The sequence below is a fragment of the Lethenteron reissneri genome, chromosome 1 (genome assembly GCF_015708825.2).
Source record: "Lethenteron reissneri isolate LAM-NWPU_2019-01 chromosome 1, ASM1570882v1, whole genome shotgun sequence".
NCBI classification, from domain to species: Eukaryota; Metazoa; Chordata; class Hyperoartia; order Petromyzontiformes; family Petromyzontidae; genus Lethenteron; species Lethenteron reissneri.
The window spans coordinates 8,664,277-8,681,162 of NC_083779.1; the positions used below are offsets into that span (position 1 = coordinate 8,664,277).

The following is a 16,886-nucleotide window of genomic DNA, read 5'->3' on the forward strand; positions in this document are numbered from 1 at the left end:
ACGTCATTTATGGACGGCCCCTTCTACGTCAGCACGGGGGGCGGGGCTACCTGGGCAGTGGGCGTGGCCAACGGAGGAAGTTTCCCCGCAGTCGCGCGACGTCATCTGCGCGCGCACGTCAAGCCGTGATGACGTCACGCACGTTCCCTACCCAACATGGCCGCCGGTTGAGGTTCGCGAGGCCCGGGGGGGGGGGCGTCCTTCCTCGGCCTCCACGCGCGCTGCAAGAGTCGCGGGCGGGAGAGGATGGCGGATTGGGGGTGTGTGTGAGTGGTGGGAGGGTCACCCCTACCCAACATGTCCGCCACGCGAGAGGAGGGGGAGGGTCACCCCCACCCAACATGGCCGCCGCCACGCGAGTCTCATAACACGTCACGAGGCCTCGCACCACGTCAGTTCCTCCACTGCCCACGTGTGGAGGAGAGGGCGGATAGGGGAGCGAGCGAGAGAAGAGAGAGAGGGGAGAGAGATCGGAGCGAAACGTCGAGGAGTAAGAAGAAGGGAGAGAGGCCACTCGCGGCGTGAGAACACTGCGAGGTGAGAGACACGGTGGTGGTGGTGCCGTGGTGGTGGTGGGGTGGTTGGTGGTGTTCCCTGTAGCTTTGGTGGTTGTGGCTCCGTCGCCCTGTGGGTGTATGTCGGCCTCGTGGTTCGTGGTTGTGGTGGTGGTGGTTGTGGTGGTTGTGGTGGTGGTTGTGGTTGTGTGCGGGTGGAAGTTCCAACCGGTACGGAGCTTCAAAGCGGGACGATGATCGATGCCCACCCAGGCTGCGTCAAGGAATGGCAGAGGTCGCAAACGGGTTTTGATTCCTTACCCGTACCCGTACCCGGCCGCACCAGGGTCGCAAATGTGTACCCGTACCCTACCCGAAATGAGTGACAAACGGTGACTCACCAGTGACTCACGGCTACCTGTACCCGGTCGGGTAACCGGGTATCGGGTAGGGTACGGGTATCGGGTAGGGTACGGGTGTCGGGTAGGGTACGGGTGTCGGGTAGGGTACGGGCGTCGGGTAGGGTACGGGCGTCGGGTAGGGTACGGGCGTCGGGTAGGGTACGGGTGTCGGGTAGGGTACGGGCGTCGGGTACGGGTATCGGGTAGGGTACGGGTATCGGTTAGGGTACGGGTGTCGGGTAGGGTACGGGCGTCGGGTAGGGTACGGGCGTCGGGTAGGGTACGGGCGTCGGGTAGGGTACGGGCATCGGGTAGGGTACGGGTGTCGGGTAGGGTACGGGTGTCGGGTAGGGTACGGGTGTCGGGTAGGGTACGGGCGTCGGGTAGGGTACGGGCATCGGGTAGGGTACGGGCATCGGGTAGGGTACGGGCATCGGGTAGGGTACGGGTATCGGGTAGGGTACGGGTATCGGGTAGGGTGTCGGGTAGGGTACGGGTATCGGGTAGGGTACGGGTATCGGGTACCCGGTTGCGACCTCTGAGGAATGGCCCCCTGTTGGTGAACGATCTTGTTCTGTTTACGTGACAAACCTTACTAGTTAGCTGTATCGGGTGGTGGCGGGTTTAACGACACATACGCGATCTAAGGGGCCGTCCATAAATGACGTCACGCACCTAGGGGGGGGGGGGGGTTGAGAAATGTGACGTCACATCAAAATGCGCAACTTTAAATAAATATAGACAAAACATTCTAATTAATTAAATAGACTTTAATGAATGTGTTCTCTTACAACATCAGAGTGCAGCGCCACATTAAATACGCACTACAATGACAATAGTCTAAAGCGATTTGAAGCATGTTTTATTTTTGGGGCGGGGGGGGGGGGGTCAAAAATCGTCCAAAATGGCGTGACGTCATTTATGGACGGCCCCTAACCCAAAAATACCTTTATTGTGGATTATATTGGTCGCGAAAGCCGACTTAGTAGGTGTTAAACTGGTAATAGCTGGCGTTGGAGTTGTTGAAGTTTTCGTGACTGCATTGTCTATAGTTGTTGATAATTGTTTTTTTTACCCTTTAATCTGGCAACAAAACTGACACCTTTTTTACGAGGAGTCATGTTTGCATAGACCACAATACCCGCAGTCATAATGCAAACAAAAAACATAACTCTGATAACGTATGCAAAGGTGTCAATTTTGTTGCCAGATTAAAGGGTAAAAAAACAATTATCATGTTTTTTTACTGGCAAATGAGGTTCCAATGGTGTAAATGCTTACCCCGAGCTCTCATACTCTGATGGTGCATTGTCTTTGAGTTGTGCGCCTTTTGGCGTCATCTGGTCCAACACCATGTGAGACTAGGCTCTAAGGAAAGCTGTCTCGGGTGTGGACCAATCAACTTCAAGGACAGTGCACACATTATCAGAGTTGTGTTTTTTTCTTTGCATTACGACCGCAGGTATTGTAGTCAATGCAAACATGACTCCTTGTAAAAAATGTGTCAGTTTTTTTGCCAGATTAAAGGGTAAAAAACAATTATCATGTTTTTTTTACTGGCAAATGAGGTTCCAATGGTGTGAGTTGGAGTTGTTGTTGCTGAACCGTGACCGCGCTACAAAGAGATGGAGCCTCCTTGCCATCAGCCCCACAAACACCAAGGGCCTCGCCTCGGCGTTTCCCTCCCTCCACTCCCCGTGAGCGATGTCGCAGTTTGTTGAGAGGGTGCTGCAGAAGAAGGCTGAACAATTTGGGAGAAATATCTAGTTGAGATATTTCTGACAGATTTTGCGATTTGATTTGCGATTACATTTTCTAAAGTCGAGCTTCAGATCAATATTCACTGTGTAATAGATTTAAAACGTGTGATGGAGCATTACTACATGATACTGTACCATCAAAATATTAACTGCTCGAAATATTCTAATGCAAGGATGAGAACTTAAAATATATAAATTGCTTCCAACATGTATTTATAAAAAATGTTTTAATTGAAGTAGAACAATCAAACATAGAACAATTGTTAAGTTCAATAAATAAAGATAGTATAATAGAAAATAAAACAATTCCAATAAAAAAGTAATAGGACTTTTCAAACCGCAAAAAATCGCAGCCTTTGCGATTAGCTAATCGTATTTCAAATTTCGATTTGAAATCGATTCATCGTTCAGCGCTACTGCTGCAGCAGTGTGGGCAGTGTGCTCCTCACGACCCAGCTCCGGTTTGGCAGCAGGAGGTCTCACTCCGAGTCATTATCGTTCATCAGCTTCGTAACGCTGTGTGGAAGCTACGTGTGGCTTGTCGCTCCGTGTGGCTTGTCGCTCCGTGTGAAGCTTCGGGTCTTCCCAGTCACGGTTATGGCTCCTCATGCTTGTGAAAACGTGGAGCCCTCTCAAAGAACATCTGCGCCGGTTATAAACATTCAGGCTGGCCTGCCTACGAACCAATCCTGGGTTTAACCGGGCTGGATTGTGTGAGCAGCTCACAGATCATTGAAAGATCTGGACACAGTCCCATCAAGTGAGCTCCTCCGGCAGGCGAGGCTGCGTTGGCTGGGTCACGTAGCCCGCATGCCCAGCCACCGCATGCCCAAGCAGCTTCTGTTTTGGCCGGATCGAGAGGGCTAAACGGGCACGGCACAGGCAGGAGATGGGATGGACCGATGCAGTACAGAAGGATGTGCAGCTGAGTGGACTTGCCGATGACCGGCACCAGCGGTGTCAAGATCGGCCTCCGTGGAGGAGGCTCGTGAAGGACGCTGCTGCTGCTACTGGGCAGTTGGAGGCAGTCGCCCTCCAGCAACAACGGAGGGCGGAGGAGCGACGCTCACAACAACGAGCGGAGCGCCGGGCGGATAAAACGCAAAAAGGTGGCACAGTGGGAGCACAGCTGGTGGTGAATCTGCTGGTCATCTCCATCAGTCAACCCATGGCACCACCAGGGTCAGTTCCGTGACCGCCTGCCAGAGGGCCTTCGACACCTCACGGCACAATCACCGGGGTGACTTCACCACTTAGTGGCTAACAGCGGTTGTGTTAACACCGTGGTTTTCGCCCTGTAGGTGGTGGGTTTATGAAGTCCGTGGTGGTGGTTGTTCGTTGTGGTGGTTGTGGTGGGTGTATGAACCATGTGGTGGTGGTTGTTGTCGGCCTGTAGGTGGTGGTTGTGGTGGGTGTATGAAGCCCGTGGTGGTGGTGGTGGTGGTGGTTGTTGTGGGTGTATGAAGCCCGTGGTGGTGGTGGTGGTTGTTGTGGGTGTATGAAGCCCGTAGTGGTGGTTGTTCGTTGTGGTGGTTGTGGTGGGTGTATGAACCATGGGGTGGTGGTTGTTGTCGGCCTGTAGGTGGTGGTTGTGGTGGGTGTATGAAGCCCGTGGTGGTGGTGGTTGTTGTGGGTGTATGAAGCCCGTGGTGGTGGTGGTGGTTGTTGTCGCCCTGTAGGTGGTGTCGGAGGAGCGGGGGGGGCCATGACGCGCTGGGCGCGCGCTAACAACGCGCACAGGAAGCGGCCGGGAGACGCCACTCCATGGGAGGTGCAGCAGCAGGAACAGAACCAGGAGACGCAGAAAAAGGCAAAGAAGGCAAAGTACGAGGACCCGGACGTGAACGGGTTCCTGGCGGCGCAGCGCGCGGCAAGGGCGGGGGGAGCGGGCGACGGCGCCGGGGTGGACGCCGCCACCGCGGGGAAGAGGGAGCGGCGGCGCGAGGAGCGGAGACTGCGGAGGCAGCACAAGAAGCTGGGGAACATGGTGCGGTCACGGCGGGGGTGGGGGGGGGGTCCCAGGGTGCGGTGCGAGGGTGTGGCGTGAAGTGAGAGTGCGGTGGTGGCGCGGGTTCTCATTCGGTGTGTGAGTGCGGCGTCGGCAAGAGTGTGGTCTTGGTGAGAGCGCGATGTGGCTGAGAGCGCGGTGAGAATGCGTTGCGGTTGAGGAGGTAATTAAAAGTGCGTTGTGGTTGAGGACGTGGTTGAGAGTCGGTGTGCGCATGGTGTGCGGTGCCCCAGGTGTGTTTCCAGTGCAGGGAGCCAGGCCACGGCGTGGCCGACTGCCCACGCGACCCCGAGTCCGGTGCCGGCATTTGCTTCCGCTGCGGCTCCACGGAGCACGAGCTGGGGGCCTGCAGGGCTCGGATAGACGCCCTCGCCGGTACTCGCCACGCTCGCCACCCACTCTCGCCAATCGCACCGACCACTCACCGACCACTCACCGACCGCACTCGCCCACGCCAGGCACCCACCAACCCGCACGAACCACCCACTCGCAACCCACCGCGCACACTCGGCACCCACCAATCTCGAACCACCACACTCGCTGTTGTGTCGAGTGACGGACGAGTGACGGGCGAGTGACGGGCGAGTGTTGCGGTGTGCGCACAGGGGAGCTGCCCTTCGCCAAGTGTTTCATCTGCGGAGAGATGGGTCACCTCTCTCGCTCGTGCCCGGACAACCCCAGGGGCCTCTACGCAACCGGTGAGGCCCTCACCACACCGCTCACCACGCCGCTCACCACACGGCTCACCACACGGCTCACCACGCGGCTCACCACGCGGCTCACCACGCCGCTCACCACGCCGCTCACCACACCGCTCACCACACCGCTCACCACACCGCTCACCACACCGCTCACCACACCGCTCACCACACCGCTCACCACACCGCTCACCACACCGCTCACCACTCCGCTCACCAACACTACATTCGACCGCCACGCACATCAACACCATGCTCACCACCACCTCCGCTCCCTGCCTGGACTGCCACTTCACCATTCCACAACCACACTTGCCATCACCACTCCTGTACCAACACAACCATTACCACCGCCCCACCTGCTCGCTGCGACCCCACCCGCTCACCGTGACCCCACCCGCTCACCCTGACCCCGCGACCCCACCCGCTCACCGTGACCCCAGGACCCCGCCCGCTCACCGTGACCCCACGACCCCACCCGCTCACCGTGACCCCACCCGCTCACCCTAACCCCACGACCCCACCCGCTCACCGTGACCCCATGACCCCACCCGCTCACCATGACCCCACGACCCCACCCGCTCACCGTGACCCCGTGTCTGTAGGCGGTGGCTGCCGGGAGTGCGGTTCTGTGGAGCACTTCCACAAGGACTGCCCCGAGGCGAAGCGCGGTGAGTGAAGCCGGAGCCACCTCCCCCCCCCCCCGTGTTTGTGCCTCCTCCAGTGTCCCCGTCTCCTTGCGCCACCACCTCCTCCACTCGTCTCCTCGTGACGGCCGTGCGTCCACCTCCGTTTCTATCTCCTCCACCCCCCCCCGTTGCTTGTCTGGCACCACCGTCTCTACCCGTTCCATCGTCCGTCTCCTCCACCATCCACACAACGTCCACCTCCACCACCGTCTCTGTCCGTTTTGTCGATCTCTGTGTCACCGCCGCCCCCACCACCACCGCCGCCGCCAGGTCGGTCACATCTCCGTGCCTCCGCGTGCAGGTGGCGCCGTGTCGGCGCTGACGCTCACCGTGTGGGAGGGGGGCGGCAGCGCCGACGCCGACCCGGCCCTGGAGGCCGAAGCCGCGGCCGCCAAAGCCCCTCGGGCCGTCCGGGCCCCCCGTGTCGTCACCTTCTAGCGAGCCGTCGGCCGGCGCGGACAACGACGCAGAGGACGACGCAGCAGACGACGACGCACGCCACTCGAAAGCTTCCAGAAAATACATTTAATAAATAAACAGGAGGTTACAAAGAGAGGAGGCGGCGGGGGGGGCGGCGGCAACGTTAGGTTTGCGAGCGAGTGGGGGGCACCATGGGTTTGGCAGAGCCCCCCCTCCCCGCAGGCCGTGCGCGCTGGGGGGGTGATGCGGCTAATTTACACGCGCGCGCCGCGGTCCATTAATAGCGAGCGGGAGCAGGGGGGCACTTGCTGCCCCCCTCGTCACCCCTGAATCTGCGGCCGTCTCACCACAGGGGTTCCCAAACGTGCCCCACTCAAGACCCCCCCCCCGCCCGCCACCCACCGAGTAGCTAGAGTTCCATGCCCAGTGAGGCGCCGTGGGTGATCGGCACCGTGGGTGATCGGCGGTGGTGCCTGCTGGTGACATGTGGAGGATGCACGCGCGCCAACTCCCCAACCCTTGTCCAATAACAGGGAACCCCCCCCTCCCCATTGTGAACATCACCCGAGCAACACGTGTGTCAGAGGAAGCCGCCCTGTTTGTAAAGGTTGTTAGGGTGGGTGCGCAGTTGGGAAGGAACAGATGCAGAGACATGGAAAAACCCCCGTGTAGCCTCAACAGAATGTTGGAGGAAGCGCCGTTAGCCGGCACCGATGAAGGCTGGCACGCTACTCTAGGGGATGGGTGGCCAGCTCCATGCCCGACCGCCTTTGTCTCCCCAGTAGTGATGATTTTTACACACCGCACCAGGCGTTCATTTGAGGCTGAGTCGACCTAGGGGAGGACCAGAACTGGTTCAGATAACGGTCACGGGTGTTGGCAGTGAGTAGGAACCGAACCATGGGTGGCCACACATATACAAAAGACAAAGATCCCCCGTATAGTCTGAACGGACTGTTGGGGCAAGTGCTCTTAGCGTGGTGTTGGGTGGCCAACACCACGCACGGCCGCCTTTGTCTCCCCAGTGGCGATGCTTTTTACGCACCGCACCAGGTACTCATTTGAGGCCGAGTCGATCTAGGTGAGGCCCAGGTCCGGATCAGATAATCGTCGCTGATGTTGGCCGCGAGTGGGAATCGAATTCGGGTGGTCAAGTTTGTCGCGCAGCGCGCTAACCGCTGTACCACCGCTCCCCACAGATATACACGCTCATGCAGTTGGACAAATGCCTGCCCTGGTTGCTGGTAGCCCCACTTGGCTTCCTTGCTCTGCAGGAGATCGGCGGAAGGGAGGGATCATGAATTCTCTCTCGCCTGCAAAGCATCCCCCACCATTCTCGACAGCCGTGTTGCTTTAGTTGCGTGGAGATGCAGCGGAGTTCGAGAGTTTGAGCACGTGGTGCAGGAGAGGTTGAAAAGCACTGCGGTTAACACACCAAACCACGCCACACCAACCATACCAGCAGCAGCAGCAGCAGCACAACAACCATGGGCAGGGAGTAATCTCGTTCACTCTTGTCAGTAACCAGAGATGTATTGTCATTAATTTAAAAATAAAAAAATATGTACTTTCACTGTTCCCGCGACCCTCTGCCCGTGATAATCTCTCGCGACCCCCACGGTTTGGGAACCGCTGCAACACTGTTAGAGGCCTTCAGAGACCCACGGAAACCCACGTGTTTCACTTCCAAAGGACTCGTAAAAGCCGCGTGGCACACCCCCCCCCCCCCCCCCCAGGCGTCTCCTGAAGGCCGGGAACGCTTGTGCTCAGAGTCTGGAGTGATGATTTAGACGATGCGCGTGACGGTGCACGGTTAAAGAGTCACACGCGTGTATTTACATGGTCGCGTGTGTAGTTAGTGTCACTTGTATTTACAGCCTCGCACACGCGTGTGTGTAGCAGTAACAGCATTACATGTGCGTGTGTGTAGCAGTTAGTGTCATGTGTGTGGCAGTTTCAGCGACACGTACGTGTGTGCAGTAGTAGCCACAGCCTCGCACAACACGTGTGTGCGAGTCTTTTAACGCGTGTAATTGTGGCCGTGCGTGTGTGAGTGGCGACACCACTACACACGTGTGTGTAGTCGCATGCCAACAGCGTGCGAGTGGTAGTGGTGTAATCGTGTAAGAGGTAGTCACGTGTGACCAATCCTTACACTCGTGTGGAGTCCGCGTATCAGTGGTAGTCAGATGTGCGAGTGGCCATCACTCGTATGACAGCGGTGGTCACGTGTGACTAATTGTTACACGTGTGTGTGTATAATTGTGTGAGTGATGGTCAAGTGAGTGTGCTAGTTAGTCACGTGTGAGTGATGGTCACGTGAGTGTGATGGTCACGTGAGTGTGATGATCACGTGAGTGATGATCACGTGAGTGATGATCACGTGAGTGATGATCACGTGAGTGATGATCACGTGAGTGATGATCACGTGAGTGATGATCACGTGAGTGATGATCACGTGAGTGATGATCACGTGAGTGATGATCACGTGAGTGATGATCACGTGAGTGATGATCACGTGAGTGATGATCACGTGAGTGATGATCACGTGAGTGATGATCACGTGAGTGATGATCACGTGAGTGATGATCACGTGAGTGATGATCACGTGAGTGTGCTAGTCAGTCACGTGTGAGTGATGGTGCTGGTCACGTGAGTGTGCTGGTCACATGAGAGTGATGGTCACGTGAGTGATGGTCACGTGAGTGATGATCACGTGAGTGATGATCACGTGAGTGATGATCACGTGAGTGATGATCACGTGAGTGATGATCACGTGAGTGATGATCACGTGAGTGATGATCACGTGAGTGATGATCACGTGAGTGATGATCACGTGAGTGATGATCACGTGAGTGATGATCACGTGAGTGATGATCACGTGAGTGATGATCACGTGAGTGATGATCACGTGAGTGATGATCACGTGAGTGATGATCACGTGAGTGTGCTAGTCAGTCACGTGTGAGTGATGGTGCTGGTCACGTGAGTGTGCTGGTCACATGAGAGTGATGGTCACGTGAGTAATGATCACGTGAGTGTGCTGGTCACGTGAGAGTGATGGTCACGTGAGTGTGCTAATCAGTCACGTGTGAGTGATGGTCACGAGTGAGTGATGGTCACGTGTGAGTGATGGTCACGTGAGTGCTAATCAGTCACGTGTGAGTGATGGTCACATGAGTGTGCTGGTCACGTGTGAGTGATGGTCACGTGTGTGAGTGATGGTCACGTGAGCGTGCTGGTCACGTGTGAGTGATGGTCACGTGTGAGTGATGGTCACGTGAGCGTGCTGGTCACGTGTGTGTGATGGTCACGTGTGTGAGTGATGGTCACGTGAGCGTGCTGGTCACGTGTGAGTGATGGTCACGTGTGAGTGATGGTCACGTGTGAGTGATGGTCACGTGTGAGTGATGGTCACGTGTGTGAGTGATGGTCACGTGAGCGTGCTGGTCACGTGTGAGTGATGGTCACATGTGTTGAGTGATGGTCACATGTGTTGAGTGATGGTCACGTGAGTGTGCTAATCAGTCACATGTGAGTGATGGTCACGTGAGTGCTGGTCACGTGTGAGTGATGGTCACGTGTGTGAGTGTGCTAGGTCACGTGAGTGTGCTGGTCACGTTTGTGAGTGATGGTCACGTGAGTGTGCTAATCAGTCACGTGAGTGTGCTGGTCACGTGAGCGTGCTGGTCACGTGTGACTGCTGGTCACGTGAGTGTGCTGGTCACGTGTGTGAGTGATGGTCACGTGAGTGTGCTGGTCACGTGTGTGAGTGATGGTCACGTGAGTGTGCTGGTCACGTGTGACTGCTGGTCACGTCTGGCGCTCCACCGGCTGTTTCAGAGACAGCTCGCTCCCGGCTGAAATGATTGGCAGCTGGTTGTCACGGTGATAGCCAATCAGGTGGCTGACGCTGTCGAAGCGGCGGTCCTTGGTGCGCACCTGCGCTCGCACACACAGCGGGGGGGGGGGGGGGTCAGAGTGGGTGACCAGGAAGGTGAATGAGTGGGCAGGGGGTGAGTGTGCAGGTTGGACAGCGTTCAGGTTGTTGAGTGGGCGGGAGTGTGCACATGGGAGAGCTGGTGGGGGGGGGGGGGGCAATAGGTGAGCATTTGTGTGGGTGAGCGAGCGGGTGAGCGTTTGTGCGGGTGAGCATTTGTGCGGGTGAGTGAGCGGGTGAGCGTGCGGGTGAGCGAGCGGGTGAACGTTGGTGCGGGTGAGCGTGCGGGTGAGCGTGCGGGTGAGCGAGCGGGTGAGCGTGCGGGTGAGCGTGCGGGTGAGCGAGCGGGTGAGCGAGTGGGTGAGCGTGCGGGTGAGCGTGCGGGTGAGCGAGCGCGTGGGCGAGCGCGTGGGTGAGCGTGCGGGTGAGCGAGCGGGTGAGCGAGCGAGCGAGTGCGTGAGCATGCGGGTGAGCGTGCGGGTGAGCGTGCGTGTGAGTCACCACTCCGTGGGGGTCGACGAGCAGCAGGTGCTTGCCGTGCTGCTGCTGCAGCCCCGTGAGGACGTACTGGCCGCGGCTCGTCATCGACTCCCGCACCAGGAAGTCGCCATCCTCCTGCAACCACCGCAACCACCACAACCACCGCCACAACCACCACAACTACCACCGTCATTACCACAACCACCGCAACCACCGCAACCACCACAACCACCACAACCACCGCCACAACCACCACCGTCATTACCACGACCACCACAACCACCACAACCACCACAACCACCACTGTCATTACCACAACCACCACCGTCAATACCACAACAACCACCGTCATTACTACGACCACCACCGTCATTACCACGACCACCACCGTCATTACCACTACCACCACCGTCATTACCACGACCACCACCGTCATTACCACGACCACCACCGTCATTACCACGACCACCACCGTCATTACCACAACCACCACCGTCATTACCACAACCACCACCGCAACCACCACAACCACCACCGTCATTACCACGACCACCAACCGTCATTACCGCAACCACCACCGTCATTACCACGACCACCACCGTCATTACCACTACCACCACCGTCATTACCACAACCACCACCGTCACTACCACGACCACCGTCATTACCACTACCACCACCGTCATTACCACAACCACCACCGTCATTACCACGACCACCACCGTCATTACCACGACCACCACCGTCATTACCACTACCACCACCGTCATTACCACAACCACCACCGTCACTACCACGACCACCACCGTCATTACCACTACCACCACCGTCATTACCACAACCACCACCGTCACTACCACGACCACCGTCATTACCACGACCACCACCGTCATTACCACGACCACCACCGTCATTACCACAACCACCACCGTCACTACCACGACCACCGTCATTACCACGATCACCACCGTCATTACCACAACCACCGCAACCACCACCGTCATTACCACAACCACCACCGTCATTACCACAACCACCACCGTCATTACCACAACCACCACCGTCATTACCACAACCACCACCACCACCTCGTCACCACCACGAGCAAGACCTCGTTAAAGAAAATTTGATTCTGTTACACCGAACCCCTTGTGTGGGTCAGGGGGTGGGGGAGGGAGTGTGTGGGTGGGTGGGTGTGAGTGTGTGGGTGGGTGTGAGTGTGGGTTAGTGCGGGTGGATGCGTGTGTGCGAGTGAGTGTGCGCGAGTGAGTGTGCGCGAGTGTGAGTGCGTGCGTGCGAGTGAGTGTGTGGGTGGGTGGGTGAGCAGGCGAGTGAGTACGCGTGCGGGTGAGTGTGTGTGTGAGTGTGAGTGAGTGGGTGAGTGAGTGGGTGGGTGAGTGGGTGGGTGAGTGTGCGTGCGAGTGAGCGTGTGTGTGAGCGAGTGAGTACGCGTGCGAGTGAGTGGATGAGTACGCGTGCGGGTGAGTGTGTGGGTGAGCTGGCGGGTGAGTACGCGTGCGGGTGAGCGTATGTGTGAGTGAGTGGGTGAGTGTGTGGGTGAGTGTGTGTGTGAGTGAGTGAGCGGCTGAGTGTGGGTGAGTGTGCGTGCGAGTGAGTGGGTGAGTGTGTGTGCGAGTGGGTGGGTGGGTGAGCGTGTGTGTGAGTGAGTGGGTGAGTGAGTGTGTGAGTGAGCTGGCGGGTGAGTACGCGTGCGGGTGAGCGTGTGTGTGAGTGAGTACGTGTGCGGGTGAGCGTGTGTGTGGGTGAGCAGGCGGGTGAGTGTGCGTGTGGGTGAGCGTGTGTGTGGGTGAGCGTGTGTGTGAGTGAGTGGGTGAGTGTGTGGGTGTGTGAGTGAGTGGGTGAGTGTGTGGGTGAGTGTGTGTGTGAGTGAGCTGGCGGGTGAGTGTGGGTGAGCGTGAGTGTGTGGGTGAGTGTGTGGGTGAGTGTGTGTGTGAGTGAGTGGGTGAGTACGCGTGCGGGTGAGCGTGTGAGTGTGCGAGTGAGTGTGTGGGTGAGCTGGCGGGTGCGTGCGGGTGAGCGTGTGTGTGAGTGAGTACGTGTGCGGGTGAGCGTGTGTGTGGGTGAGCAGGCGGGTGAGTGTGCGTGTGGGTGAGCGTGTGTGTGGGTGAGCGTGTGTGTGAGTGAGTGGGTGAGTGTGTGGGTGAGTGTGTGTGTGAGTGAGCTGGCGGGTGAGTGCGGGTGAGCGTGAGTGTGTGGGTGAGTGTGTGGGTGAGTGTGTGTGTGAGTGAGTGGGTGAGTACGCGTGTGGGTGAGCGAGTGTGTTAGTGAGTGGGTGAGTACGCGTGCGGGTGAGCGTGTGAGTGTGCGAGTGAGTGTGTGCGTGAGCGTGTGAGTGTGCGTGCGAGTGAGCGTGCCTGCAGCAGCTGCTCCGCGTCGTGCCGGCTCATCTTGCCGTGGTACCAGCGCTCGCGCCGCAGAGCCTCCTCCATGGAGGCGGCGGCGGCGGTGGGGGGGGGAGGGGGCGGGGGGGAGGAGCCGGGGGGCGGGGGGGAGCCCCCGTCGGGGAGGGGGGGCGAAACCCCCTGCTGCTTCAGCGCGTCCTCAAACGGCCCTGGGGTCGGGGGGCATCACCACCACAGAGGGTGAGGGTGTGGGTGAGCGTGTGGGTGACAGTGGGTATGCGAGGGTGAGCGTGTGGGTGAGCGTGTGGGTGACAGTGAGTATGCGAGGGTGAGCGTGTGGGTGAGCGTGTGGGTGAGCGTGTGGGTGAGTGAGTGGGTATACGAGGGTGAGCGTGTGGGTGAGCGTGTGGGTGACAGTGGGTATGCGAGGGTGAGCGTGTGGGTGAGCGTGTGGGTGAGTGAGTGGGTATACGAGGGTGAGCGTGTGGGTGAGCGTGTGGGTGACAGTGGGTATGCGAGGATGAGCGTGTGGGCAAGCGTGTGGGCGAGCGAGTGGGTGAGCGTGTGGGTGAGTGTGTGGGTGAGCGTGTGGGTGAGTGAGTGGGTATGCGAGGGTGAGCGAGTGGGTGAGCGTGTGGGTGAGTGTATGGGTGAGCGTGAGGGTGACAGTGGGTATGCGAGGGTGAGCGTGTGGGTGAGCGTGTGGGTGACAGTGGGTATGCGAGGGTGAGCGTGTGAGCGAGCGTGTGGGTGACAGTGGGTATGCGAGGGTGAGCGTGTGGGTGAGGATGAGCGTGTGGGTAAGCGTGTGGATATGCGAGGGTGAGCGTGTGGGTGAGCGTGTGGGTGAGCGTGTGGGTGACAGTGGATATGCGAGGGTGAGCGTGTGGGTGAGCGTGTGGGTGAGCGTGTGGGTAAGGATGAGCGTGTGGGTGAGCGTGTGGATATGCGAGGGTGAGCGTGTGGGTGAGCGTGTGGGTGAGGATGAGCGAGTGGGTGAGCGTGTGGATATGCAAGGGTGAGCTTGTGGGTGAGCGTGTGGGTGAAAGTGGGTCTGCGAGGGTGAGCGTGTGGGTGAGCGTTTGGGTGAGCGTGTGGGTGAGCGAGTGGGTGAGCGAGTGGGTGAGCGTGTGGGTGAGCGAGTGGGTGACAGTGGATATGCAAGGGTGAGCGAGTGGGTGAGGATGAGCGAGTGGGTGACCGTGTGGGTATGCGAGGGTGAGCGTGTGGGTGAGCGTGTGGGTGAAAGTGGGTCTGCGAGGGTGAGCGAGTGGGTGAGGATAAGCGAGTTGGTGAGCGTGTGGGCGAGCGTGTGGGCGAGCGTGTGGGTGACAGTGGGTATGCGAAGGTGAGCGTGCGGGTGAGCGTGTGGGTGAGCGTGTGGGCGAGCGTGTGGGTGAGCGTGTGGGTGAGCGTGTGGGTTAAAGTGGGTCTGCGAGGGTGAGCGAGTGGGTGAGGATAAGCGAGTTGGTGAGCGTGTGGGCGAGCGTGTGGGCGAGCGTGTGGGTGACAGTGGGTATGCGAGGGTGAGCGTGCGGGTGAGCATGCGGGTGAGCGTGTGGGTGAGCGTGTGGATGACAGTGGGTCTGCGAGGGTGAGCGTGTGGGTGAGCGAGTGGGTGAGCGTGTGGGTGAGCGAGTGGGTGAGCGTGTGGGTGAGCGAGTGGGTGAGCAAGTGGGTGAGCGTGTGGGCGAGCGTGTGGGCGAGCGAGTGGGTGAGCGAGTGGGTGAGCGTGTGGGCGAGCGTGTGGGTGAGCGTGTGGGTGAGCGTGTGGGCAAGCGAGTGGGCGAGCGAGTGGGCGAGCGAGTGGGTGAGCGAGTGGGCGAGCGAGTGGGTGAGCGAGTGGGTGAGCGAGTGGGTGAGCGAGTGGGTGAGCGTGTGGGTGAGCGAGTGGGTGAGCGAGTGGGTGAGCGAGTGGTGAGCGAGTGGGTGAGCGAGTGGGTGAGCGAGTGGGTGAGCGAGTGGGCGAGCGTGTGGGTGAGCGTGTGGGTGAGCGTGTGGGCAAGCGAGTGGGCGAGCGAGTGGGCAAGCGAGTGGGTGAGCGAGTGGGCGAGCGAGTGGGTGAGCGAGTGGGTGAGCGAGTGGGTGAGCGAGTGGGCGAGCGAGTGGGTGAGTGAGTGGGCAAGCGCCGGCGGTCGTTGCTCACTCATGTCGAAGGCGTCTCTGTGGGGGGGCTGCGTGGCCCCCCTCGCCGCGCACGGCACGTGGGTGTTCACGTGGGTGTTCACGTGGGTGTTCACGTGGGTGTTCACGTGGGTGTTCACGTGGGTGTTGACGTACGTGTGCTCCCCCACCGCTCCTGCAACATACGTGGTGGGGGGGGGGGGGCCCGTGAGACCCCAACAGCGACACCCCCCCCTGACCCCCGACCCACCCTGCGACGTCCCCCCGCGAGCCGTACACACCCCCCCCACCGTGACACGGAGGCACAGAAGGCATCCGACTCATCAGCCCGTGGTCCCGCCACTGATGTTCATCTTTAGCGGGGGTTGTAAAGCCGCCATGAGCACAGCCGGGGACTCGCAGCTCCCCCCCCGCCCCCACGCTCCCCCCCCCCACCCCTCTCTCCTCCGCAGCACCCAGCGGGATGACGACCGGCTTCCTTGCGTAGGACAACGCTAGGAAGCTGCTGCTGCTTCTGCTGCTCCAGGCGCTTAGCCCTGAATAACTATTATTTGTTTTATTTTACCCGGTAAGACCCACTGAGATCTTGATCAGAAGCGACTTGGACACAGCGTAGCGCTAAACAGTATGCGACCGCTCACCCCCACGCACAGCAAAGACAAAGATTCCCGGTATAACCTCAACAGACCGCTGGGGCAAGTGCTGTTAGCGAGCACCTGTGAAGGCCGGCACGGCGCACGAAGGAGGTGGGTGGCCAATATATGCACAAACGGACACACACGGACCAACACACTCGCGCCAACACACACTCGCGGAGACACGGGCACACACGGGTCGCGACCTATGCCGGGAGCCGGGCGGTGCCGGCGAGGGCCTGGTAGGGTCGGCATGGTTCGGGACCCCCCCACCCCCTCCCCCCCCCACCCCACTCCCCCCTCCCCACCCCCCCCACCCCCCCACCTGTGTATCCGTGCGGGGCCCTTTTCACGTCGCCCCCCCGCACGTCGGAGCCCGGCCTGGGGCCTGCTTCCTCCCCGCCACCCGCAGCCTGCGGCAACACACAGAAACACAGAAACACAAAGACAAAGATTCCCCCCCCCATAGCCTTGACACACTGTAGGGGCAAGTGCTGTTAGCGAGTAGCAGCACCTATGAAGGCCGGCACGGCACACGAGGGGGTGGGGGGTGGCCACCACCATTACCCCCAACGATGTTTACACACGGCACCAGGTACTCATTTGAGGCCGAGTCGACCATGGGGAGGCCCATGATCGGTTCAGATGAATTTTACCCGGGTCGCCGGGTTTACAGCGCAGCGCGCTAACAGCTGCACTAGCACTCCCCACAACACGCACGCCACACACGCACGGATGTCAGCCCTACCACCACCACACAGCCCCACCGGCTATCACCACCACTACACTGTGAACTGAACCTTATGGTGGGGGGACCCCGGGGTCCCGAATAAACGGAAGTCAAAATCGTAATTAACCAATTTATTTTTGGCGA

At 59.3% G+C, this 16,886-nt stretch overlaps 2 protein-coding genes across 3 annotated transcripts; one reads left to right on the plus strand and one right to left on the minus strand.

Moving 5' to 3' along the window:
- The first annotated feature begins 401 nt into the window (after nt 1-401).
- Nucleotides 402-8,125, plus strand: ZCCHC9 (zinc finger CCHC-type containing 9). Of its 2 annotated transcripts, none has more exons than XM_061573612.1 (6): nt 402-537; nt 4,335-4,642; nt 4,897-5,038; nt 5,269-5,361; nt 5,967-6,036; nt 6,401-8,125. In XM_061573612.1, the coding sequence occupies exons 2-6, from the start codon at nt 4,361-4,363 to the stop codon at nt 6,486-6,488; spliced, it is 675 nt and encodes a 224-aa protein (XP_061429596.1). In that variant the 5' UTR covers nt 402-537; nt 4,335-4,360; the 3' UTR covers nt 6,489-8,125. The 2 variants fall into 2 exon arrangements, with proteins under 2 accessions (XP_061429596.1, XP_061429530.1); XM_061573546.1 differs by having other exon boundaries at nt 5,967-6,032; nt 6,352-8,125.
- Nucleotides 8,126-9,351: 1,226 nt separating this feature from the next.
- On the minus strand, nt 9,352-16,439 carry LOC133359229 (SHC-transforming protein 1-like). Its single transcript, XM_061577727.1, has 6 exons — nt 16,338-16,439; nt 15,491-15,552; nt 15,400-15,454; nt 13,266-13,462; nt 10,912-11,025; nt 9,352-10,412 (listed from the first exon to the last, which is right to left on the minus strand). The coding sequence occupies exons 3-6, from the start codon at nt 15,401-15,403 to the stop codon at nt 10,284-10,286; spliced, it is 444 nt and encodes a 147-aa protein (XP_061433711.1). The 5' UTR covers nt 15,404-15,454; nt 15,491-15,552; nt 16,338-16,439; the 3' UTR covers nt 9,352-10,283.
- Nucleotides 16,440-16,886: the final 447 nt, after the last annotated feature.

Coding starts and splice junctions, on each gene's coding strand:
- LOC133359229 (XM_061577727.1), bottom strand. Junction 11,026..13,265: donor ACGCGGAGCAGCTGCTGCAG/GCACGCTCACTC, acceptor CGGTGGTTGCAG/GAGGATGGCGACTTCCTGGT. Junction 10,413..10,911: donor TCGTCGACCCCCACGGAGTG/GTGACTCACACG, acceptor GTGCGAGCGCAG/GTGCGCACCAAGGACCGCCG.
- ZCCHC9 (XM_061573546.1), top strand. CDS start 4,361: ATGACGCGCTGGGCGCGCGCTAACAACGCGCACAGGAAGCGGCCGGGA. Junction 4,643..4,896: donor ACAAGAAGCTGGGGAACATG/GTGCGGTCACGG, acceptor GCGGTGCCCCAG/GTGTGTTTCCAGTGCAGGGA. Junction 6,033..6,351: donor CTGCCCCGAGGCGAAGCGCG/GTGAGTGAAGCC, acceptor CTCCGCGTGCAG/GTGGCGCCGTGTCGGCGCTG.